We start from the raw sequence: 27,182 nt of genomic DNA, 5'->3' as shown, positions 1-27,182 counted from the left end.
ATCAGTGATTGTCTCTTTCGGTAAAAACAATACTGAGATAACGTTTGCATCACTTAAATAAGGTATTAGAAGTTCATATATAGTAATCTACTTCATAAAGAAATTTTTTACATGTGATCTCAAATTTAATTACCTTTCACACTGAATTTTATTAATAGTATTATTATGATGGAGAATTTACATGGAAACTAGGAAGCAGCAAATCAAACAAGTTTATTCTTATTCTTTTATTTGGGGAAAGACGTTATTTTTTGTATCCTCACTCCTCAGAAGCCACAGTAAGTCCTAAGAGCACATAGATCCCTCCTTCCAGGCCCCTCGGTGGTAAATTGGAAGTATGCTTCAAAATCAACTGGCTTATATAAGCGAGGATGCTCAGCGTCAACCATTTCTTGCGGTGCATATATCAAATCCTCTGATTTCGGAACAGAGAACAATCCAGCTGAGAATCTCGTGTTCGTTCCAATCCTTATTACTCGGTGAACACCGGTAGCACCCGACCATTCAAGAGTACCTGAAAACATGTTTTACACTGTAAACATCATAAAAATTAATGTGTGCATGTTTAGTAAAAGTCTGGTTTAAACTTACGTGTAGCATGGCTCCGCCAAGAACGATGAATGAGAGAAGGATTGGCTTTGATCCAATGCATATCGTCTTTAGTTTTCACCTCGATTCCGTCTTTTACATTGTTCTGGCACAGTATGGCGAGCATGTTCCTGTCTGTATCAGCCTCCATGCCTAACTCCTCCTCTGTTTCTTCAACTCCTTGGTACTTCATCAGTCGCACGAGACATTTCGTCGACTTCATATGTTCTTCTACGTAGTTTTCGTAGAGCCCGAAACTCTCCATTATCATTCTTCGTGTCATGAAGTCCAGTTCTGATACTTTTACAGCGAATGACATAACCGCCTCGCTGCGGAAACAGAGCATTTTTAGGGTTTGATGTATTTCAAATCCGAAATTTTATAAAACCAAAATGATAAACCTGAAACTGGTGTTGCCTTGGGGCCAAAGCTTATGAGTGAAGGCATTGACTTGATCTGCGTTTTTTGCAAAATCAACTCCCATGACCTCGAACAAAGGTAACGTTGGAATATGACCAACATATCCTCTGTATTTTCTCCTTGACACAACGCTCTGCTTGGTTTCTTTAGGTAGTTTGAAAACCTCGTTAGAAGCAACAAAAACCGCCTTTCGAATTTCGACAGGGACTTTATCGAACAACGCCTCGAAGCATCCGTACTCTTCTAGAGCTTTCCGGACATTGCCTCTCACCGAGTCCCATTCGACAGCCCCGGGTTTTAGGTCCCGAAAATCGATGACAGGGAGCTGAAGAGCAAGAAACTCACCATTTTCTCTTTTAAGAAACTTGTCTTGTTTTTAGATGTCTCTCTATGTGTTCTAATATAGGCTTTCGAAGACCACTAGAGTTTGATATTTTTCAAAAATATTATCATAATTCCGAGATCATATCATATATAATCATGGTTTCTGACAACAGGCGACACGGGGAAAAGGCAACTCCTCCCAGCCAGCTCATCAGACGCTTGGATAAAGATGTACGGAATCGAATAGCTTCTATAGGAGATGGAGGTTATGACAAATATATGGAGGTCTGGTTTGCCACTCACTAAGGAAGCATTCTCTTTCACTCTCGGATGAATCTTTAGTTTCATTTTGTTTCTGAACAAACACTACTTTTAAAAGGAGTTAAGCTGAAGAAGCACTTGATGTAAAAACGCTTTTTTCAAATAATTTTACATTTTATTCAAAAAAAAATATATTTGTGAGGTAGAAAATTCGTAATATCGTACTCTTTTGTGTTGTGATATTCAACCCTTAAGAAAAGTCTTAGAATGGTTTGATAGGATTAAACAGTTTTTTTTACATCGTTAATTAATATTGTCTTAATTTCATAATCACATTATAGTTTCTATGGTACTATCTGATAAGTGACAGCACTCTTTTATCGTTGTAATATAGAAAACCCGTAAACTTCACACTTCTATTGTTTTAGGGCTTGTTTTAGACTTGTAGTATACGACTTCTAATCGGTTTCATTGGATCAAATCGTTGGAAAATGATTTGAACTTTATATCCTAGGGCTGGGAATCCGAACCGAACCGATTTGTGCGAACCGAACCAAACCAAAATTTGGACAAATTGGTTCGGTTATTGTCCTAATTGTTATCCGATCGGAAAGGAAAAAAACAATTTCGGTTTTGTATTCGATTCGGTTCGGAAAGGGTAAACCGACGGGTAACCAAAAATTAACCCTACCTATATAAACTATGTACACCGGTTTAATTAGTTCTAACCTAATCCTAAAACCTAAAAACTTTTGCTCTCTACGGCGACTGCGAGTGCGACAAGGAGAGAGATTTGTCCGATTTCTTGTTTGAATCTTCTCCTAGATCTTAATCTTCAAGGTAAGTTCTTCTTTCTGAATCTTCTCCAAGCTCTTCTCTCTTAAGCTTCTCCAAGTTCTTTGATGTTTTGTTTGTAATTACTTGGGTCTTTAAAATTGCAAGAATAGTGTAAATAAGGCATCGTTTATGAGATATAAGTTGTTGTCCGTTTATGATTCATACTTCATAGTATTCTTACTTTGATCTTCTTTATCGAGAAAACATTAGTCTAATTGTATTCTTAATCGAACCGATTTGGACTGTGGTTGTTTGTCTTAGGCTTTAAAGTTCATTGATCACTAGGCCATGACAATATAGTAACTCAATATTGTAAGACTGGTTGATATTGTCTTATTGCCGTATCTTTTAAATCCTTATTGTGACACGTTACCTTTGGATGCCTTATTATAAATCGGGTCTCAGTGTTTTGATTGTTGTATTATGAGCATTTGCATTTCACTATCATCTTGAGAGAGGGAACTTTGTTTATATGAGAGGAAAATATCTTAGTTCTAATGTTTAAAATCGGTTCATTTGTGTAGTTCTTTCTTGTGGATGTTTGTCTAATTGTGTTTTATTTGATCAGGTCTACTATGTCTCACGATTCTGGTGAACACAACAACGAACCGTTTCTGCCTGGTGAGGTTGATGGAGAAGATGCTCCGTCAGGTGCTTCCGTTCGAGGGAAAAGAAGAAGAACACAGCGAGACACTTCTCCTCCTCCGTCCCAACTGAGGAAAAAGCTAGGCCATAGAGCTCCGGTGTGGGATCATTTCATTCAACAAGTGCATGAGCCTGCACTTGTTAATTGTCGTTACTGTGGTCAAGAGATCGGTTGTGACACAGTGATACATGGAAAAAGTGCCATGAATAATCACATTAAAAGGTGTAAGTTGTTCAAGATGCACGAAGAGAGTGGTACTCAGAAGGTATTGGATGGTGATAGCAGTGGTGTAATGACAGCAATCAAGTATGATCAGGGTTTGTTTCGAAGGTCTGTCAACGAGATGATTGTACTCAGTGAGCTTCCGTTTGCATTTGTGGAGTCGGACGAGACTTTTCAGCAACGTTCTTCCAATGTACACGGTCCACTGCAGGAAGACAACAACTTCAGATATTTATGGTATGTATTTGAAAGAGAAAGCAGCTTTGAAGGAACTGTTTTCTAAGGAAAAGCAGAGAGTATCTATGACGAGAGATATCTGGGTAGCTCCCACTACTTCTTGTATCTACATGGTCATAACCGCACACTGGATTGATAGAGAATGAAATTTATAGAAGAGGATCATCAGTTTTAAGCCTGTCACAGATCACAAAGGTGATACGATTGCTGAGCACTTGATTGGTTGTCTAGAAGAATGGGGAATCGAGAAGGTCTTCACAGTAACTGTGGATAATGCTAAGGCGAATGACAAGGCTATAAGTGTATTACGAGGCGCTCTGCTGATGAGAGGACCTAATGCGTTAGTTCTCAATGGAGAGTATCTTCATATGCGGTGTTGTGCTCACATCTTAAACTTGATTGTGAGGGATGGCTTATCTAAGGCAAAAACGAGTATAATGTCTATCAGAAATTCCATTAAGTATGTGAGATCATCCGGAGACAGGCTGAAATTGTTTCTTCTGCGGGTTGAGACAGGGAACATAGGTCGAGGTAGCTTATGTCTTGATGTTGCAACCAGGTGGAACTCGACTTATCTAATGCTCACAGCCGCAATGAAGTTTAGGGTTGCATTTGAAAAGATGCTGGCTGAAGACAAGCTCTATAACGAGTACTTCATGGAGACTGAAGAGAATGATGAAGAGAATTCTGAAGGGGATACGGATGAGAATGGTCGAAAGCGTGTTGGTCCACCTACTTTTGCTGATTGGGAGCATGTGCAGAGGTTAGTTAAATTCTTGAAGATCTTTTTCAATTGCACTTTGTCCTTCTCGGATACAAAAATAGTGACCTCTCCTGTTTGTTACAATGAGCTGGTGATCATTGAGAGGAATCTGATCAACCTAAGCATTAATGGTGATTTGCTACTGAAGACTGAAGCTATGATTATGAGGGCAAAGTTTGAAAAGTATTGGGATGGTCTCAACAACATGAATCCGCTTGTAATCATTCCTTCTGTATTTGATCCCAGAAACAAAATGCAGTTTGCTGGTCTTTGCTTTGACAAGCTTTATGGCAAAGACAGTATGGAAAGTAGTCATCTAAGATCGTCTATTAAGAGTGTGATGAAGGAGCTGTTTGGAGAGTATGTGGTGAAGCTGAGCGGAAGTGAGCCTGGAAACTCAACCAATGGTCGAACCGTAACTAAACCTGTGGTGACAACCAATGATCTGTTTGATTTGTCAGATGACGATGGTTATGAGAGGATGGATACGTTGTACTCTGAGATGGTTGCTGAAACTTCAAATGAGAAATGTAGCAGTGAGCTTGATATTTACTTATTGGAGAAACCTGTGATAAGAACTCCAACTGCTTTAGGAATGCAATTTGATATTTTATCTTGGTGGAGGCGTAACATTTCAAAATGTAGAGCGATGTTATCGAACGGCTCAGGGATAGAAACCGAGCCCGTAAGGAACTAGAAAAGACCTATAGTGTACCTCACCTTGTCACCTTCCATTGTCACTCTATGTTCACAAGAACGTATCCTGTCATTGCTCCAAACCTAACCATATATATCCATGGAAAATATATTACATACAAAATAAACGCATACCAAACCAAACAGCCAAAACCAACCAATTATCAAATGAGTGTTTTTTTTTACTTATTTAGGCCTCGATTGTTTAACCACATGCAGTTTTTTAAGTTTATACGTTTAATTTGTATAGATTTTTTTTAATATATATATATATAGAACAGGATCATAATATCTATATTTATTATTTTAGTCTACTCAATTGAGTTACTTATTTAACAAATATAAATTGTACTAATCCTAAATGTAATGAAAAAAAAACAATCGAAACCTAAATTAAAGATATTTCATTAGAGAGTTACCATAGAGATGTCTCCGGCCATGATGACGTATGACTGGAGTGGGAGTTGAAGGGAAATCCATTTACATCGTTTTGGTGAAGTATCATTAAGAAGGTCTTGTCTGTGTGCTGAGGAAAAGCTGGCATTGAGACAGACTCTGGGGGAGCCAAATACATGAGAAAATTGAGTAGGTAAGTCTTTGATTCGAAGTGAGATTCGTAGTATTTCTCAACATTGTAGTTCTCGAATATCATCCTCACCACTAACCGGTCCAATTCCGCAACTGCGTTTGAAAAACTGTGTATGGTTTTGCTGCAAAGCGTAAAATTAAACAAATAAAAACTATAGAGTCAGGGTTTCAAAGTAGACCAATCTATCGAAAACATTAAGCTAGTTTTCTCTGTCCAAATGAAAAGTATCAAATTTAAGTAAAAGTGACCAACTCAAAACTAACTGGTAGCCAGTTCATTGGTACATGTCCCTTATATATTACTTTAGCTAGGTTTCTATCGTATTGCAAACATGAAATTTGTAACATAAACTGGTCATAGTGTTTTTTTTTTTTTTTTGGGTTTTACGAAGTAGTAAAAGTTATTGGCTTCATTTGACATTAAAACTAGATATAATCGAGTTGAGACATACCGAAACTGATCATTTCCTTGAGGCCACATGAGATTAGTGAATTTCTTAGCATCTTCTTTGTTGGTAACATAATCAATTCCAAGACCCTCGTGAAGAGGGATTATAGGCATTTGACCAACGTAGCCGTGGTACGGCTTCTCATTTACATCGTACACCGCCACGAAACAGCCGTATTCCTCTAAGGCCTCACAAGCATCTCTCGAAATGGAACGCCACGCAGACGTTCTTGGTTTTAGGTCTTGCTCTCTCGTGAAATCAAGAATCGGAACCTTAGTAGTTCAGGATTGATTCCATATTTGGATACATTAATTTGACCTTTCTTGTATTTTTCAGAAGCATTTGTTTTTAATAGAGAATTTGTTACTTATATTAATGAGATTATATGTTTGCCAATATATATATATATATATATATATATATATATATTAATGAGTTTATATAATTTTTTGTTTGACATCAGTAATGAGTTTTATTATTGTAAATTTATATGGACTGTTTAAAATATGAAATAAGCAACCAAAAAAAAATCTTTATATAACGATATTTATATGACTAGCTAGATACCTAAATACGATTTAGAACCAAAAGGTCCAAAACCGTATTAAATAGTCGATCCATACTTACATTATTAGTATGATAGCTATTTCGTTTTAAAAACCATGTATTGGAAAACCTCAAATCTAAACTGTAATGCCGACTCGATAACATAGTTTATAGTGTGGTCCATGGATTCGGTGACTTATAATATCACTACTACGTAGTGTGGTCCATAGAACTGGTGACATACTTGTAAGGCCCCCGAACCGTTCTATGACCACGCAGGCCATCAGACAGCCACTGGACGCTACGATGGGAACTGTACCGAGGTGATCTAGTCGAGCGACGGAAGCTGCAGACTTCCCGACCGGTCCTCCCTAGCACAATTCCACCCGCAACCGAGACTACTTAGGCTTTGCAACCCTTGTGGCCTGGTGCGTTGTGTTGACCCAGACAAGGCCGAGTACCATTTGCAAACTTGCCATGCTTTTCCCGAAAACCGAATATATTACTTCAATAGTTTATTACATTTAAAATAAATCATTAAAACAACATATAAAGATAGTCGGATAATTTATCATAAATCACTTATGAAAATATAGGGTTTTACAAAGAACACAAGAAAACCCTATCCGGTACCTTAATGTTTGCTCCAGCTCTAGACTTACTTAGGCTTCCTGCAAAACAAAAATATTATCATGAGTAATCTAAGATTACTCAGTGAACCTGGGCACCCCTTTCTCCTAAACAGGATTCTACTTCCCAACCCGACTACCCCAACAAGCAAATAAACAAGCAAGCAAGCAATCAAAGCAACGCAACAGAAACAATATTGGAAGCAAAATAAACCATACACAAGCGAGAGAGGTTAGATCACTACGACTCGACTCGAACGATCTAGATTCGCTACTCACAGAGAAAGACGACTAAAGGTACAAGGACTGCTTGTAAGCATGCTCACTTGGACACAATAGACTCTTAACTCTTACACGACTCGCAAGGACGACTAGTATAAACAAGAAACACTTGAAATACCCTAGACTCCTTAACCTATCCACCACACAAAGACATCTAGAATACTACAAAGATCGCTTGAAATACTCTAGACTCTTTTCACCTAAGGGCCCTCGATAATCTGTTCCGTTCCATACCATCCCCCATGCCGAGACCACAAAGGTCACCAGCAATGAGCCCGCAATTATGCTACATCGCCATGTAGCGGTCACGCTAGTAGCTAGCTAGCCGTGACAGTGTCCTGCGTGAGTGGTCGTCGGGAACTCACGCGTGACAACCGCATTTGGAAACAGATATCGACTCTACCATTCTAGCTAAGACTCGAGAAACAGATTCAAGAGACTAAGCTAAAATAAAACACACAACAATTCAAGCAATGATAGATCAAGCAAACAAGCCTGAAGTCAAGCAAGAATTACGACATGCAATAATCAACAAGGAGCAAGAACACAAATCAAGCAACTGAAGATTATTCTACATGCATGCAACCAAATTAAGCAACTTAAGCCAAATTAATGCAACAAGTCCTAATACGCATGCAACCGTTTGATTTAACCGTTTTAAATCCTTAAGTCCAAAATTACGCATGCAAGGCCATTTTGATTTAAACTCTTAAATCCCCTTAGTCCGATTAAGCATGCAAGTTCATTTGAGTTAACCAATTAAATCCTTCAAAATTCGTTTAAGCATTTAAGCTAACTTCCCACGAATTTATGCAATAATAAATCAAATGAACTTCAGCAATTTAATCATGCATGCAATCCTCTTAACCAAATTTTAAGTGTCCATCTTACTTAAAATGCATCCAAATTCATTCGCATGGTCATTCATGTTAGATGTGCATTTAAACATTTCACTAGCATGAATCCTACCATATTACGCATGCATCCAATTTAAACCAATTCTTCATGCATCTAACCTACATGCATTACCGCAGAACTCACCTTTTCACGCGATGATGTTTACCGGACTTCACCGCACCACTCGATCAGACAACTCCTCCCTCTTCTCGCCCAACAGCTTCTCGCTCTCGTCCTTACTCAACCGTAAACCGCGTCTCGCTTCTTGGTCCGAAACCGCCGACTCGTTCTCGATCTTCTTCGATCACAAGATACGTCTTGCTCTCGGTCTTTCTTTCTCAACACTATCTCCGGTTCTTTTCGACGATCTCTTCGACCAAACTCCGTCCTTTATCGATGGGTTCCTTGACAGGATCTCTTTCTTCTTCTCAATATATCCTTCGACAAGACTCCTTTTCTTTGACGTCTCGTTTTCGACACAAACTCCTTCTCTCCTCGGTCTTCTCTCGACAAAAACGTTTATGATCTCTTTCCCGATCTCTCCCTCGGTCTTCTCTCGACAATTTCTCTCGGTCTCTCTCGTCTTTGAGAGAAAAACAAGACTTTGGTGCTTGAGAAATTTGAGAGCAAAAGGGAGAAAAATGAGCAAATGAAGTCGCGAGCCTCTATTTATAGGCGCGACTCCTCCTTCTTCTTCATTAGTGTGGTTCGACAAGTGGCTTCTTTCTTGGCTGCATGTGGCGCGTGTAACTCACCGCCCAATCAGCTTGCGACACTCCATTTAAAACACCAAAATCCTCTCTGCATGAATGCATGCAATGCGATTGGTCAGTTTCGCAAAGGCGCACATTTCCTCCTTTCTCCGACAAAACCCGTCCCTTCGTCCGGCGCCCTCGACAGTCCTCGACATTTCTTGTCTCGCCCGGACGCTCCCCTCTCGGCACTACTCGGACAGTATCGGTTCTCTCGATATTTCTCGGACAGTCTTTTCGGTCTCTTGGTTACTATTGGCTTAGTACGTCTCGGTCGACTCGGGCAGTACGTCTCGGACAACACTGCCAGTACATCCCGGTCAACATGGCCAGTACGTCTGGTGCTTGGCCATCTCTCGGTCCATCCTTACTTTCTCAAATTCCCTTCGGCGTTCGTCTGGTACGTCCGGTGCACGTACGTCCGGTACAGTACATGGTACATGGTACATGGTACATGGTACATGGTACCATCGGCCATCTTTCGATCTGTCCAGAATTTCTCGGACATTCCTTCTGTGCTTTTTCTACCTTCCTTCCTTACCTTCCCTTTACGTCCTTTCCCGTCCTTTGGCCAGGGATTTTTATTTTGAATTTTACTCCTTGGTGAGGGTCATTACATTCTCCCCCCCTTATAAGAATTCGTCCCCGAATTCTCAAACCTTCTCCGTCTCTCCTTGTGACGTCGATACTTCATGACATCTACGTTTCCGTCTTGTGGTTATCATCACATTGATACCTTTATCGAAATCCTCCTTTCCTTAGTTATTTCGTCTCCATAGTCTCACTTCATACTTATACCACCGTTTGCTGATGTTTTCGGAAAAGATTCTTTATCTCCAGCATTCGCTTGGCTCCTTATATTCTTCAAGTTCTTCGAATACTAGGCTTTTGCCTTGTTGCACCATGACTTGTCCACTACTTTATATTCTTCACTTCTCTTTCTTCAGCTTTTCTCGACTCTTCTCTTTCCTCCGTATTATAACTTGGTTCACTCCACCATCTTGATATGCTCATCCTACGACTTCGTATTCTCTCCTTTGTTGGTCACAAAATGTTTTGCTCCTCCGGCTCCTTTACCCTTACACTCATTCTCAATTCTCCGATTCCTTTAGCTTCGCGCTCCTTAGGATTTTAACTTCTTCAACTCCTTTAGTTTCACATTTCACATAGTTTCTCCTCCGGTCCTTCTTAGTTTTCCTCTTCTTATCTCATAACCTCCATGTCTTTGATTGATTTAACCATTAGACTTGATCAAACGGCTCAGGGATAGAAACCGAGCCCGTAAGGAACGAGAAAAGACTTATAGTGTACCTCACCTTGTCACCTTCCATTGTCACTCTATGTTCACAAGAACGTATCCTGTCATTGCTCCAAACCTAACCATATATATCCATGGAAAATATATTACATACAAAATAAACGCATACCAAACCAAACAGCCAAAACCAACCAATTATCAAATGAGTGTTTTTTTTACTTATTTAGGCCTCGATTGTTTAACCACATGCAGTTTTTTAAGTTTATACGTTTAATTTGTATAGATTTTTTTTAATATATATATAGAACAGGATCATAATATCTATATTTATTATTTTAGTCTACTCAATTGAGTTACTTACATTTAACAAATATAAATTGTACTAATCCTATATGTAATGAAAAAAAATTGAATGACTCTGGGGGAGCCAAATACATGAGAAAATTGAGTAGGTAAGTCTTTGATTCGAAGTGAGATTCGTAGTATTTCTCAACATTGTAGTTCTCGAATATCATCCTCACCACTAACCGGTCCAATTCCGCAACTGCGTTTGAAAAACTGTGTATGGTTTTGCTGCAAAGCGTAAAATTAAACAAATAAAAACTATAGAGTCAGGGTTTCAAAGTAGACCAATCTATCGAAAACTTTATGCTAGTTTTCTCTGTCCAAATGAAAAGTATCAAATTTAAGTAAAAGTGACCAACTCAAAACCAACTGGTAGCCAGTTCATTGGTACATGTCCCTTATATATTACTTTATCTAGGTTTCTATCGTATTGTAAACATGAAATTTGTAACATAAACTGGTCATAGTGTTTTTTTTTTTTTTTTTGGGTTTTACGAAGTAGTAAAAGTTATTGGCTTCATTTGACATTAAAACTAGGTATAATCGAGTTGAGACATACCAAAACTGATCATTTCCTTGAGGCCACATGAGATTAGTGAATTTCTTAGCATCTTCTTTGTTGGTAACATAATCAATTCCAAGACCCTCGTGAAGAGGGATTATAGGCATTTGACCAACGTAGCCGTGGTACGGCTTCTCATTTACATCGTACACCGCCACGAAACAGCCGTATTCCTCTAAGGCCTCACAAGCATCTCTCGAAATGGAACGCCACGCAGACGTTCTTGGTTTTAGGTCTTGCTCTCTCGTGAAATCAAGAATCGGAACCTTAGTAGTTCAGGATTGATTCCATATTTGGATACATTAATTTGACCTTTCTTGTATTTTTCAGAAGCATTTGTTTTTAATAGAGAATTTGTTACTTATATTAATGAGATTATATGTTTGCCAATATATATATATATATATATATATTAATGAGTTTATATAATTTTTTGTTTGACATCAGTAATGAGTTTTATTATTGTAAATTTATATGGACTGTTTAAAATATGAAATAAGCAACCAAAAAAAAATCTTTATATAACGATATTTATATGACTAGCTAGATACCTAAATATGATTTAGAACCAAAAGGTCCAAAACCGTATTAAATAGTCGATCCATACTTACATTATTAGTATGATAGCTATTTCGTTTTAAAAACCATGTATTGGAAAACCTCAAATCTAAACTGTAATGCCGACTCGATAACATAGTTTATAGTGTGGTCCATGGATTCGGTGACTTATAATATCACTACTACATAGTGTGGTCCATAGAACTGGTGACATACTAGTAAGTAATATTAGTAAAGAAACATTTTGTTTTCATTCTAAAATGAATAATTGAAACCTAAGAAGCCTTCAAGATTTGTCTTCTAATGAACACCTAAAATCTTATGTATGAGCCATTTGACCATCCACATCCTCAATACTCATGTACTTTTAAATTAGAAATACATGAATCTATACTAATAAAAAATAGAAGCTATAAGCTCCTTAAGGCGTCCACATAGGATTTTAAACAACCAATAGAAATTTGACATATCACTCAGTTACATTTTTTACAATATGCAGAATTTTCTATATTAAAAATTATTTTAAACAACTTATCATGATTTGACATGTCATTCACTAACATTTTTTAAATTTCCAGAATTTTTTAGAAAAAGGATTTTTTTTAAATTTATGGAAATAAAAGAATATCCCACATCGGATAGAAAATTTTTAGACAATGGTTCAGAACCAATATAAATAAGATTAATATGAGTCCAACAACGAATGAGCAAGAAAGCTTGATTTATCAGGCGTCCAAGTTTATAAGTTTTATTCGGTTTAATCTGGTTTTTTATTTGATCAAATTGAAAGCTTTAAAAGTTTCAAAAAATATTATAATATTTAAAATTTTTAAAAGTTTAAATATTATAAATATTCAAACTTTTAAAAGTTCTTAGCTTTTATTTTTTTTTAAATATTATAATTTTTAAATTTTAATAGTTTAAAATATTATAAATATTGAAACTTTTCAAAAGGTTCAAATATTTTATTTTAAAACCTTTTAAAAGTTTAAAATATTATAAATATTGAAACTTCTAAAAGTCTTAGCTTTTAAAAGGTTTCAAAATATTATAAGTTTTAAATTTTATAAATTTCTTAGCTTTTAAAAGGTTTTAAAAAAATTATAATTTATAAATTTTAAAAATTTTAAATATTATAAATATTGAGACTTTTAAAAGGTTCAAATATTAAAAATATTTAAACTAGAATGTTTTAAAATATTACAATTACTTAACCTCCATAGAAATTTTAAAATATTAAATCTATACTAATAAATAGTTGAAGCTATAAACTCTTAAAGGTGTCCATATAGGATTTTAAAAAACCAATAAGAATTAGATATTTCACTAATAACATTTTTGTAAATATAGTAGTAATCTATATTATTAAGATTTTTTAGAAAAAAAAGTAAAAAGTAAAATCTATAGCAATAAAAGAAATATGTACAATGTCCCACATCGGCTAGAAAATTTTAGACAATGGTTGAGAACCATTATAAATAAAACTAATATGTTTTAAACTATAAATTTATCAATTTTTCTTGATTTCTGCTTATTTATCAGGTTTCCAAATTTAAAAGTTTTATTTGATTTATTTAAAATTTAAAATTTTAAAGGTTTAAATATTTATTATAGAATGTTTAAAAATATTATAAATACCTCCATAAAATTTTAAAATATTATAACTATTTAAACTCTATAAAAAGTTAAAGTGTCATTAATATTTAACTATAAAAAATATGTTACAAATATTTAAACTACATCTAAATTTTAACATATTTTAAATATTTAATCTCTATTAAAAATTTAAAAGTTTAAGAATTACTAAATATTATATATAAAATTTTTTAATATCTTGAAAATATCTTACTTATCTCCGTTTGTGTTTTATATCTCTTATGATCTGTAAAACATGTTTTTGTGTATGACTTTTGATCTAGAGTTAAATCAATAACCCAAAGCACACTCAACCACGATCTAGTGCTGTCGTCGTAGCACTTCAGGGTCGAATCCTCAGAGACCAAACGATACACTATGAAATTATATAGACCGAGTATAGCTAAAGCAAAGAGAGAGTTTGTATTGCAAGTAACCGAACAAAACAGAAAATAAATAGAGTTTGTAAATTTAAGAGAAAGTATTGGGCTGAAGGAATCAATCAAGGATTATGATCACAAAAGTGGGTGATGGGTTGGGAAAGCTTTAGGAACCGTTCTTGAACTCGAATCACAATTATAAACCTAACCTACTGTCGCAGTGTTAGTTATCTATGCAAGGAATTGAATGAACCCTAAACCGTCGTTTGAATCTAAACAATCCTAGCAAGCATTAGGTTCTAGTCCGATTATGTTCACAAGGTGCCCCAACTTCAACTGTCGTTGGCTAAGGATCACCTTGCTCACCTATGTTCTTTCAAGTAATTCAACAACACTTTTGATGCCTAGATGAATTTAACCTAAGATCATAAACTAGGTAGCTAATCTAGTTTAAGAAATAATCACAACAATAGATGAAGAACTCAATAGATCAATCCCAAATCTAACAACCTAAATCAGTGAATCATAAAACTCCCTTTGAAACCCGAAACCCAACAGATAAACTACTCAGCCATAGAGAAACAGAAACAGCAAATCAAAGATGAAGAAAGCATAATTGAATTGCAAAAGAATAGAAAATAGGGTTTAGAAATCTTCTCCAAGGTGTCAAGAAGGATTAGAGATCTTCTCCCAAATTTTACAAGTGCTCAAAAACGGCGTAGAGTCAAAGTTCTTTTTCTAGGGATCGAGCCCCGTGCTTAAATAATAAAATAAATCCCTAAAAAGTCGGTTTAAAACGAAAAAGGAAAGATTGCGTCGGGGGCGAGATTGGTCGATCTCGCGAGGATCAGTCGATCCAAGATGCTTTTTCTGTGTTCGCTCCATCTGCTTGCTAGTCCGATCAGTCTTCACCAAAATGACTCCAAATGCTTGTTTTCATCCCCAAAACACTCAGTTTCCTTCAAAAGCAACCTAGGACCTGTAAAGACTCACAAAAGACTAAAAGGACTCTAAAAGCACACTTGGACCTAGGAAAAGACTCAATACAAACCTAAAAACTATAGTTAAAACCCTACAAAATGCAGACACATCAACTTTACAAATGATTTGATAAATTTGATGTAGAAAAATGTTTAAAATGTGAAGAAGTTGACGAGGAAGAAGAAGAAGAAGAGTATAACGAAGAACCGGACGGTAAAAGTAACGATGTTAATTACCATAAATTTTGACAATGAAAATGACAATAAAGAATATGAAGAATAAGAAAACATTGAATAAAAAACACAAAAACATAGGTGATAGCGATCAATTAAATATGAAAAACGAGATAAATTCATGATTATAAAATTGTTTCGTTTTTCTGGTGGTCAAATAAATGGTTTAGGATATGTGAGGTCACCAATTTGATTCGTCTCGCCTGGACGTGAGTTAAATTCATAATTTTTTTTATCAGATTTGATTTTATAACACAACTGATTTATATATTTTTTTAAAAATGTGTATCTTAATTTTTTCCTTAATATTAATCTAAATTTTCTATAAGATAATATTTCATTACCGTCATCAATCATATATAATTTTAATCAAAATATATCAAATAAACCCATGCGTAGCGTGGATTCAAAACCTAGTCGATATAAAGATCGATGCAGTAACTATTATCCAATTATTAATAAATTTATAATATGTTTTTAACTACAATTTTTTTTCCGATAAATAGCAAGACACACATCTCACTAACTTTCATATCCCAAATCTCACATGATTTGGTAAATTCTATATTTTTTAGACATTCAACTAATATTGTCTTAACGTATTTTAATATATATGTCGCATATGCTATATGTTTATAAGAAGTTCAATATGTGTATATGATATGATATGATATAACCTATATATATATAATATTTTTTTTGAAATATGAAATATTTATTTTTTCTATCATCTAAATTGTCTTAAATTCGTTATTAATTTTTTCTTTGTGATATTAGTACTGCATATATATATTACGAACATCATGATTTATAGTTTTATTTTCAATTTTACTTGTCATCTTAAGATATGTAGCGTATTTTATGTTTAGCTTTTACATTTTTATTTATTTTAATATAAAAATTCATATGAAATTAATTAGCGTATTTCATGTTTAGTTTTGAATTAATTATCTCGGATAATATTATTTTCATAATTAAATTTTAATAATATAATAAATAATAAGTTGGTTTTCTTGTGTTTGTTGAACAGTGGAAAGACTATTGAGTGAAATAAGAAACTATACAACAATAACTGAGGGAAACATTTTAAAAGTTTTGTACAAGTTTTGAAAAATACTTATTTAAAAGAATATTTGTGTAATATAAACTATTAAATAACTAATTAATTTAATAAGTTATTAAAAGCTTTAAAAGTATATCTGTAATTATATACTAGAATCTCTTGAAAGTATATAATTACATATTTTGTTATTTTAATTTCAAAACCACCCAATGCGTGAGACATTACCTAGTATAAAATATGGCACTAGACATTATTAAAAACTTCCTCAACGCGTGAAGTAAAAACTCAAATCAAAAACTCAAAGTAACCAGGACCCTAAATTCTCGCAATCCCAAAACTCAAAATTTAGTTTTTAGATTCCAAAGGTAACCATGACCCAAACCACAAAGCATCTAGACCCAAGTTGACTGAAATTATCGCAAGCCCAAAACTAAAAAGCTCGATCCTTTAACTTTTATAGGCAATGCTGAACCAAACCCTAGGTTTTAACAAGCAAGCCTTCGGACCAAAAAAAAACCAAATTTTAGAGATCGACTGTGTAAAATAGAAATCGAAGATTCTAACCTGTGCGTGTGAGATCAGCTCTTGCGAAGCCAACGAGAACAAGTGTTGAATCCGGATCACACACCACAGAACTAGCCAAAGCTTTGTCATAATCTATGGTCTCTAATTTCTTCGCCGTACCACCGGAATTAGGATTGTCCGGTAATACAAATCTTATGATTGCCGCCAACTTGTGAACCTTTTCCATTGTTGCCGATGATAGCAGATCAAGCCCACGAAATCTTCATCCAAAGAGGTGTATAAGCAGTAGATGCATGAGATCTGCCAAGGATGCGAGGAACTGGAACATGGCGGGACTTGGGCATGGGTGCTCTTCTTTTATTTCCTGCAAAATCATCAACAAAAGAAACAACCGCTATACGATATTCTCGTGGCTTGGTTAACTGCAAAATAGTTTTTGTACTTCTGAAATTGATGATGTGAGGGTGATTAGGTGAAAAATATATGTACCTTTGCCTTACCTTCGGAGTCGGGAGTGTGAGATTGTGAGTTTTCAGCTTCACAATCGTTCTCGGGTTGCAGCTAATGAATCAACCTGAGAACCTTCGGTTTTGGTCAAGTCTGAACTACTCGATGGGTGGTGTCGACCGACACTAATGGTGTGTTGATCGACACTAAGCCTGTTGCTTGTCTTTCTTAGATGCAATTAATCTCATCAATCTTCTCAACAGTCTCCAACTCTTTAACATACCCAATAGTATTATCGTCGTGAAGCTCTATGATCAGATCACTATCAGAAACAATCTCCACAGAAAAAGTCTGACCATCAATAGTGGGAGCCATCCTCAGCTTGTCTATCTCAAAGTTCATAACCAAATCTTCCACATTCAGCACTATTTGTCCCTTCTTAACATCTATGATATCACCAGCTGTAGCCAAGAATGAGCGTCCTAAGATGAGAGGATCACTAGACTCTTTTTCATACTCCAATACCACAAAGTCAGTGGGAATCATGCAACCTTCAATCTTAATTGGAATGTCCTCTAAAACACCATCAGGAATTCTCTGGGATCTATCAGTTAAGATAAGAGATATCTTAGTAGGTTTGAAATCAATTAACCCAAGTCTCACAGCAACAGAATGTGGCATCAAGTTAATACTAGAGCCGAAATCACAAAGTGAGTGAGCAAACCGTTCTGCAGAGATAGAGCAATCAAGTACAAAGCTTCCAGGATTTGGTAACTTCTCAAAAGTCCTACTCTGAATTACTGCACTTACTTTCTTAGAGACAACCACATCATACTTCTTCTCCTTCTTCAATTGTGGAGGCTGGTTCAACAAAATTGCGCTAATATCTTTGGTAAGCAGTGCTCCTTCCTTGGGGCTCAAACTATTTGATAAAATCCTCTTTACATAGCGCTTAATCCTAGGAGAAAACTTGACTGTATCAATCAAGGGCATCTCTATCTTCAACTTATCCATCATATCTTTGCATCTAGCTTCTTTAATCTCCTGATTGGATCTTCTTTCTCTAGGAAAAGGGACTTTAGGCTTGTACACCCTCTCAGCAGCTTGAACCAAAGATTTTGCAACTTCGGGTTCTGTCCGAGATGAGTGTCGACCGACACCCAGTTGGTGTCGATCGACACCATCATCTGGTGTTAACTTCTCCGCCTCGGGCTTGGTCGATTTCTCTTCCTGTTCTGCAGAAGCAAATTCATCATCATCTTCATCTCTTACTAATATGGCATTGCAAGCATGTTTGGGGTTTGACTCAGTTCTTCCAGGAAAGAAAAACCTTTTGCCTTTTAACAGACCCAACAGTCTGTGCAACTTTACTCTCCAGCTTCTTAACATGAACATTCAATGCATCAATCTTTCCAGTAAGCTTATTGTAGACATTATCAATCTTTCCATTGAAATCTACTGTTAATTTATGTAGACCTTCCAAAATCTGTCCAAGCACTGATTTCATCTTGTTCTCTGAATTGGGTGGACGGAGGGGTTGGTAATAAGAAGAACCATAGTTCCTAGTGAAGTTGTTGTTCGGATTTCATGTGAAGGAATTATTTGGACCAAACCTCTGATTTTGATACCCATTGATGTAGTTCACATCCTTTTCATCATCTGGCTCTGGCTCACAAGTCTCAACTTCGGCAGCAAAGTGGACAGATTTCTTACCCACTAGGAGATTGTGCACTATATCCAACTTGGCATTCACCTTAGCTAGCTGATTTGCATCATAGGTTCATGTAACCGCTCCCCATTAGAGTCTGCATGCTTAGTACTATTGTTGGGAGCGAGATTCTCAATCAAATTCTCGGCCTCATCTAGAAACCTTGTCTTGAAATTCCCATGGCTAGCAGCATCCAAAGCTAGTTGATACTCCCAGTCACATCCTCTGAAGAAAATACTCAACAAATGTACCCTTGAGAAACCATGATGCGGACAGTTTCTCTGATACGCCTTGAACCTAACCCAAGCTGCTTTGAAAACTTCATCTGGTCTTTGCTTAAATGAGGTAGCTTGACTCTCAGCTCATCAGACATTGCATCATCATAAAATTAGTTGAGGAAAGCCAATTTGATTTCTTGCCAAGTTGTCAAAGATCCGGGCTGCAACTTTTTTAACCATTGTGATGCTTTTCCTGCAAGTGAGTAAGGGAATAGCTTGCATTATATGTAGTCTTCAGTTAACCCATTAGCCTTGATACTGGTCACAATATCTTCAAAATGTTCTATGTGGTCTAGAGGTTTCTTATTTGGCAGGTTTGAGAAAGGTCACTGCCCAACTAATTGGAAGTAAGCAGACTTCAGCTCATAATCATTCTTTGGGAATGGAGGAGGAACCATGGCATAGTGGTTCTCATACATCATATCAGCTCTATTGTAGTCTACAATGTTCTTGATCAAGTCCTGGTTTTGGTCCTGTTGTCGATCCGGGTTGTTAACATGGTAGGCAGCTCCACGTGCGTCTGCTGGAGGAGGGTGACGATCGACACCCTGTTGGCGTCGGTCGACACCGTCAACATTCTCATCAGCGATAACGATTACAGCAATTACATTGCCTTCTGTATTAATCTTTTGGTCATGCTCGTTGCGCAAGTGGCCCCTCTTGATCTCTCAGAACTCCAGCCTCAGCTGATCTCAGAATGATTGTATTGACCATTTTTGAAGAAGATTTGGCTGTTTTTTTGTTCTCACGCTCTAGTTTTCCTAACTCTTGGTTCGTAAGCTTCACAACTGGACCAGTTTTATTGTTCCTAGTGTTAGGCTTTAGAGACATGTACCTAAAACACCCACGAGAAGAGAAACAAAAAAACGTCTTACTAAAATAAGAAAATAAAAAATTTAGACAAAATCAAAGACTTTAATCTAATGAGTCTTGCAAAATTAGACCCCTAACTTAAGTCAATTGCAAGACTAGACTCCTCTTTTTCTCTCTCCAACATTTGCCACTTTCTGCCTACTAAATCTTCTGCCATTCATTGTATTCACATGAATGCCATTATTTCTAATTTATTTGAATTTCTTGCGAAAATGTTTATTACATCCATATCCTCATCTTCTTGTCTTATTTACGGTTGTACCACCGCCATCAATTTTCCAACAACCATGAACAACTAAATTAGAAGCTCTTAATGCTTCAACAACCCGATTTGTGAGCTTAAATAACACCCAATGCTATGGGAACTTCATTTTCTTCCATCTCCTCTCCATTTTAATCGAAAAAATTCAAAGTTCATTAATCTTGTTATATCTCATGAACAAGTAAAATTGGCGCTGTGTTTCTTCAGTGGTGACTAAGTACGACATCCTCGGTGCTTGACATTGCAAAACCACCACCGATAAGGTTATTTTCCGGTAGATTTCGTGATTTTCTTTGTTTTTTTGTCGAAATTAGACTTCATTTGTTAGTCCAACCGTCATAATATCATGTAAAGTCTACTATGTGGTCAGTTTTGCAATTTAAAATTTATCGACTTTCAAGCCCGTAGACTAAAATTTCAGTCTCCTTAATTTCATTTGAAAACAAAAAAAATATAGTTTAGACTGCATTATAATATTTCCAACCGATACCTCGTTTGCAGTCTACTAAGGTGTATTTTTGCAATTCACCAAATTCTTGACTTTTTAGTGATGACTGCATTTCTAAGTCTTCTTACGATAATAAACGAGTAGACTTCTATAATGACTATTTTTGGCATTGACCAAAATATTTAAGCATTGACCGTAATATTATTATATTAAAATAACTAGTTGACTACAAAAAAAAGTCTACTAATTAAAAAATTAAAATGTTGGTCAACCCCAAAAATGACCACGGCAGACTGCAAACGAAGTCATCATTACTATAGACTTCGTACGTAGTCTACTTGGCAAAAGTCAAACTTGGTCAATTGCAAAACTAACCACGACGAAGTTTACATTTTTTTGTTGACGGATAGATGAACTCTACTGTAAAGTCAATGGGTTGGTCAATTGCAAAAATAACTAGAGTAAACTATAATTGAAGTTAATAGGTGGAACTTTCCATTGAAGTCTACCTAGTTTTATCTATTTAATTGCAAAACTGACCAAAAAATTAACAAAGGATGACCACAAAAGAAGTCAACCGGTTCTGGTAGACTTCGTCCGCTGTCTGCTTTGTTAAATTGTAATTGCAAAAATAGACCACAAAAAATAGACTTCATTTGAAGTTATCTTCGTATAGTCTAGTTTATATCTACCCCTTGACGTCAACATGAAGTCAGCAGAATTTGAAAACCAAATTATTGCAAATTGGTGAATAATTTTTAAGATTTTCTTGTTGTATTCTTTGATATATGTTATTTACTTGCCTCTGTATGTTTTTGACATGAATCCATATTATACATATGGAGAAATCAAGTTTTTGGTTTTCATAGGCAGTTAGGTCATTAAAGTACACTAATTTACGAAGTCAAACCGTTGGAGTTATCTGTGAAGTCTGTATATTTGAAATAGTGTTTAATTGAAATTTATATATTTTTTTTTTTTTGTAGTTCATTTGTTTTGTATCAGTTATGTACTTGTCTCTGTCTATTTTTTTCATGATAATATATTATACTTTTGGATCAATCATGTTTTTGGTTTTGTTAGGCATCTAGGTTATTGATTTAAGACTTCTACGGATAGTCAGCTATGTAATGAGTATTTGACTTGCTACTTACTCTTTCAAGTAGATGGCGCAAATACCTGTTGTTTACGGAGTATGGGTGACGAGAAATGGGTCTTGGCATTTTGATATGGATGGACGCAAAGGTGGGAGAATGTTTTTTATGCGACACGGTTGTACATATGCTGAGCTTCTCGAAATGGCTGTAGAAGATTATCTGATTGACAAAGAAAAAGAGATGGTTCAGTTATCGTATCCCTTAACAGAGATGATTCTTCAGCAATTGCCCCAAGATACCCCTCCTGTCTATGTCACAAATGATAGATCAGTTCAGAACTTAAAAGATTTTAGTAGGATGGACAGCCGGTTAAGGAATGTGTTAATGATATAAACAACTCTTGTTCTATTGACGATGTGGAGCCAAAGGATGAATTTGGTGACGATGTAGATCCAGGTGCCGATGAATGTGTAGATGAATGTCAAGAAGCTCTCCATGATACTACAGATGAGAAGCCAAAAGATGTTGATGACATGGATTTCGATTTCAGTGAGTACGGGAAATTTGAAGATGAAGATGACGATGAAGATGGAGATCACCCAGATGTAGATGCTTAAGAAGGGAAACCGTTTGTTGGTGGTATTCATGGACAGTTAAATAATCCTTGGATAGACCAACTGAAAGTAGGTCAATGCTTTCCATGCAAACATGATGTCATAACAGAGGTGCGTTTGACCGCTATTATGTTAAAATTCTCTTTCAAAATTAAGAAGTCCACAAAGTCTCGGTTGGTGGCAATATGCTATGTGCCAGGATGCACGTGGAGGGTCGTGGCCACTGTGAAGAATGATCCAACCACTTTTTGGGTCACCAAATATCTGAACGTGCATACATGTTCTATTGTGGACCGCATAGCTCACCGTAAGCGTTGCACCTCCAAATATATTGGGATACTTTTTGTAGACCGGGTAGGAATAGTAGATGATGTTGTCCCACAACATATCCAAGATTCAATGTGGACAATGTTCGGCATGACATTGGATTACAAAACTTTGTACATGGATTTACAATATGCCTTGGAATATGTGAGAGGAAACGCCGAATCTAGATATGCGAAATTGCCTTATTGTCTTAGAAAAATAGAGCAGTCAAACCCGGGAAGTGTAGTTGACCTTGTTGTTGATGACGAGCATAGGTTTAAGTACCTTTTCCTCGAAAACAACAACTTTGCGCATGAAAGAAAACCCAGCAATACTCGGACCAAAAGCAATAAAAACATTTTGAATCTGTCTTCATCATCTATTTGAAGACGCGTGACTGTACCCGAATTTTCCATTCTTAACTTGTATATGTAAGAGGGCAACTCACTAAAACTATCCTCAGGAGTCCCCTAATCGATCTGCCTTGCATTCAGCAGCGTTTGATAGGCCTTCCAATAACCCATCTGTTGACACCAAACAAATTAATAAATCAGCCATAACATATAGATTACTGAGCCGATACATTCGAATAATTCAGCCGTAAATAATGAATAAATCAGCCGTAACATGTAAATAACTCAGCCTATACATACCTATAAGTCAGCCATTATTATCAATAAGTCAGTCAAAACATAGTTATTACCTTTAGACTAAATTGCTTATTGAAAATGACTCTGACACTTTTAGGCTTAACATCCGGACCAAGATCACCAAGATAGTCCCTGTAAAGACCTGCCAATACATCAGCTATTGATTTGCAGGATCTAATAGAACGTTCCGTCACAGAATATGTGTGTTCCGAATCGTACACACGAACATGAAAATCTGGGTCATTCCCTTGTACAGATGCACAAACTCTCCAAAGACATCCTTCAACCCAGCACCTAAAAACCACTTGTCTCGGATTTGATACTGGTACATTAAAATCAAATCCATCCCTAACCGAAATAAGTTTCATGTGATTCCTGAACTCCTTTTTGCTCCTGTATCTTTGTCCTACAACAATTTTTAGCGTTGACACCTCCAACCTAATACCTCCAGATTCATCTTCGATCCGGCAAAGTTATCATCTTTATGAGCTTTCTTCTGAGGAGACGGAGTAGGTGGATCTTCCTCTTTACTCCGAGGCTCGCCCAATACAGAAAATTGCTCGTCATCAGATGACTCACCATCGGAGTCGTCGAAAAAATCAAATCGGCTTGAAAATTCATCGTCTTCTTCTTCGTCAGATGCTACTTTGACAACTTCTTCTTCTTCTTCGTTTTCTTTGTCAAGGATCTTACAATAATCAAAACAAGTGCCTTCAAATCCCCCACCGTACCCTTCGTATGTAGTTTCTACTTTTGAGTCACTGCTTATCATACTTCCTCTAGCTCCACTAATTTCTGTAGACTCTTTCGCCAAAAACTCTACACATAGACGTAGCTGATCGGTTTTCCATAGCCCCAAAAAACATTGCAATTGTCGATCATTGGAGACAAAAACTGGTGGAGTATCATGCGCCATTAGTTTCAGTGCCTTGTTCGAGAATATGTAGCTCAGCTTTAGCTCATGGCTAAACGCGTCCAATCCGTAGTCTTCAAGAACAAGCTTCACAAGCTTGTCATGTGTTGTGCCTCCATCTATCTGCACAACTATACAACCTCTATCGTTGGTGTTAAATACATATCTTTGTGTCTTTACCCAATTACCGGAAACAACTAGAACCGGAACTAGATCCATGAAAGAAAAATGAAGAACAAGGTGAAGAAGAAGTAGAAAAACAAGGTGAAGAACAATGTGAAGAAGAAGTAGAAAGAACTAGGTGAAGAAGAAAAGTGAAGAAGAAGTATACGAACAAGGTGAAGAAGAAGGTAAATAGTTCACTTATTTACCAGTTGAAGAACAAGAGTCGAACGACGTTTCATATTTCCGGAGAAAAAAAAAAAAGATGACATGGAATGTTGACATGGATGCTGCGTCCGACGTAGCAACTCAGCCATCAAACAATTAATAACTCAGCCTATATAAAACTCAGTCACAACATGAAAAACATTACAGTAATTAAAAAACCATTACAGTAATTAAAAAGCAAAAACATTGCTGCCAAATTCAGCCGCTTCATCAACTGAAAATATGTAACTCAGCCGTATCGTTTAATAAGTCAGCCGTAACTGAATAACATTCTAGTAATTAATTTTTTGCTACTAATTCAACCGTTAAATGGTTTAGTTGTATGATAAGTCAGCCTATCACGACTGAGTTGTACAATAAGTCAACCTATCACGGTTGAGTTGTACGATAACTCAACCGTAACAGTTGCTCATAAGTCAGCCGTTTTCATAACTCAACCAGTCAGAAAATGGTAATTCAGCCGTGTCGTATTGATAACTCAGCCAAAATTTTGACAACTCAACCGTCGGGTGAAAACTCAGCCGTAAGGACAGCTGAGTTATAACATATCTCAACCAGATTTTAATAAGTCAACCGTAGCGCTTGGTTGAGTTACGCTATAAGTCAGTCGTCCGCTCTTACTCAAATGTTTTTTCCATAACTCATCCGCAACATACCTATAACTCAACCGCAACATTCATGTGTAACGCGTTACAGATGAGTTATGGTTACACGTCAGCGATTTGTGACGTGGTGTCTGACGTGGCAGTGGCATTTTTGTAATAACGTTTTTTCCGGTAACACAAAACAAGGGCACGATGGGTATTTTGAAAATAACCGAAATATTCTAGTAATAAAATCTTTTTTTGTGGATTCTGGTAATATTACCTAATTTGGATAACATTTGAGTAAATCACCCTAATATATACAACCCGACCGTAATGTTCTTCACTTGAAATCCAAATTCCCAAATTTGTTTTGTTAAAACTTTAACGAGAACAAATCATTAACAGTTTTAAGACTAAAAACATTAAATTGTTTCAAAAACAAAATGCATTGGATTATCCATGAAGGAGCTTTTGAATTTGCAAATACAAACACGAGTGCGTAACTACATATTGATATCTCTGCAAACGAATCAAAGAAGATCACAAAGATTTATGTTCATGAGTGGAGCTTCTTGGCCAACCCCAACGGGTCCGACCCCATCATAATCATCATTACCCACTTTCACGTCCCTAAACTATTATCTTATCTCTCGCTTTCCCTAAACAGAGATCAAAAAGAACAAGATCATAAATTATTCTCTCTTGTTCTGCTTTTTCTTTTTAATTTTTTTTCATTTCACTCAATAACAACAATAATGCCTAGATCTCCCGATCCATCCGCAAAATTAGAAAATTTCTGAGATTTAATCATATGGGTCTAAAAATATAGTCTATTTAATATGGGTTTAACGCCAAGATTCATCATTTCATATGGGAAACAACAGCGGCAGCGGATACGGCTCCTCCTTCACGTTCTCTATATTGTTGATTTTATGATCGATTTCAAAACAAAACAGAGCAGATAACACGTGAGACTGTGTTCTTCCTCATGAGTCGTGACCATATGTGAAGTTTATGGTCTTCTTGTTGCAATTTGACTTCTCTGATTTTGCTTAGAAGATGAAAATATATAATATCAACATTTGGTCAAATCTTCATGTGTAATTATCTAAGTTTGGGTAATTGATTATCTGTCTTATTAATATCAACCTTTTGGTTTTGAATTCTACGTCTAATGAAAAGAAGAAAACAAGAAGAAGAGAGAAGAAAATCGATTTGTGAATTTTTGTTTTTCAAGTTTTCTTAGGTTTGGTAAAATCCGGTTAAATGAGGTCATTAGTTGTTTAATCAAATAGTAAACCAATAGCAAACCGTATAAACTGAGATTCATGGAGCAATATATGATATCTGATATTCTGAAGGGAAAATAGCAATAGAAATATGGATTCGGATATAAATAGGTGGAGTACTTAAGTTAAGTTCGTAGGAAATAGAACGTCACAAATATAATTTTGTTCGTAAAATAAACTGAGTGAGAGCTAAGAATTAAACAAGAAAAATAACCGAATAGCATTTAAGTCAATCTCTTATAAGGCTGTGGTATTGGGTAAAAAAAATCATGGAATGTGGTAGAGAGCATGAAAAATGTTTTGGAATGTGGTAGTTATCTTAGAAAACTATTATTAATTTTTCATCATTTATACTACAATTCGCATAAGATTATTAGATAAATGTATTTTGCCAATCATGCTTAAAATTTGATTTGAAACCTAAGCAATAAAAAAAAGTCATGTTTTTAAGTTGCAGATATACAAGTTTTTCTACAACTAGTATTAATTATTTTTGCATTTTGGTAAATGGGTTGGTTTTAAATCTGTGACTTTTTAAACTATTTAAAAGCCATATTTGCACTTTTAAGTGTACATTTTTCCAAGAAAACAAATTCGTCCCAACTAAAAAAAATCGAACTAGAAGGTCGACCAAAAACAACAC

General features: G+C 36.0%; 2 protein-coding genes and 2 pseudogenes across 2 annotated transcripts; 1 reads left to right on the top strand and 3 right to left on the bottom strand.

Moving 5' to 3' along the window:
- Positions 1–266: 266 nt before the first annotated feature.
- Positions 267–1,680, bottom strand: LOC147928904 (putative 2-oxoglutarate-dependent dioxygenase AOP1; annotated as a pseudogene).
- Positions 1,681–3,005: 1,325 nt separating this feature from the next.
- LOC147928903 (zinc finger BED domain-containing protein RICESLEEPER 2-like) lies at positions 3,006–4,838 on the top strand. The gene is made up of 3 exons (XM_087486315.1): positions 3,006–3,535; positions 3,705–4,713; positions 4,833–4,838. Exons 1-3 carry the CDS (start codon positions 3,006–3,008, stop codon positions 4,836–4,838), a joined length of 1,545 nt encoding a protein of 514 aa, XP_087342441.1.
- Positions 4,839–4,847: 9 nt separating this feature from the next.
- LOC104778205 (deoxypodophyllotoxin synthase-like) lies at positions 4,848–6,312 on the bottom strand (annotated as a pseudogene).
- A 923-nt stretch (positions 6,313–7,235) lies between these two features.
- On the bottom strand, positions 7,236–20,805 carry LOC147928902 (deoxypodophyllotoxin synthase-like). The gene is made up of 4 exons (XM_087486314.1): positions 20,780–20,805; positions 11,300–11,572; positions 10,813–10,968; positions 7,236–7,248 (listed from the first exon to the last, which is right to left on the bottom strand). The coding sequence occupies exons 1-4, from the start codon at positions 20,803–20,805 to the stop codon at positions 7,236–7,238; spliced, it is 468 nt and encodes a 155-aa protein (XP_087342440.1).
- Between the last annotated feature and the right edge of the window lie 6,377 nt (positions 20,806–27,182).

This window comes from Camelina sativa, chromosome 14, assembly GCF_030686135.1.
Source record: "Camelina sativa cultivar CO46 ecotype springtype chromosome 14, ASM3068613v1".
In the NCBI taxonomy this organism is placed as follows: Eukaryota; Viridiplantae; Streptophyta; class Magnoliopsida; order Brassicales; family Brassicaceae; genus Camelina; species Camelina sativa.
Note: the sequence above shows the minus strand (reverse complement) of the source record. Positions and strands in the feature narration are given on the sequence as shown.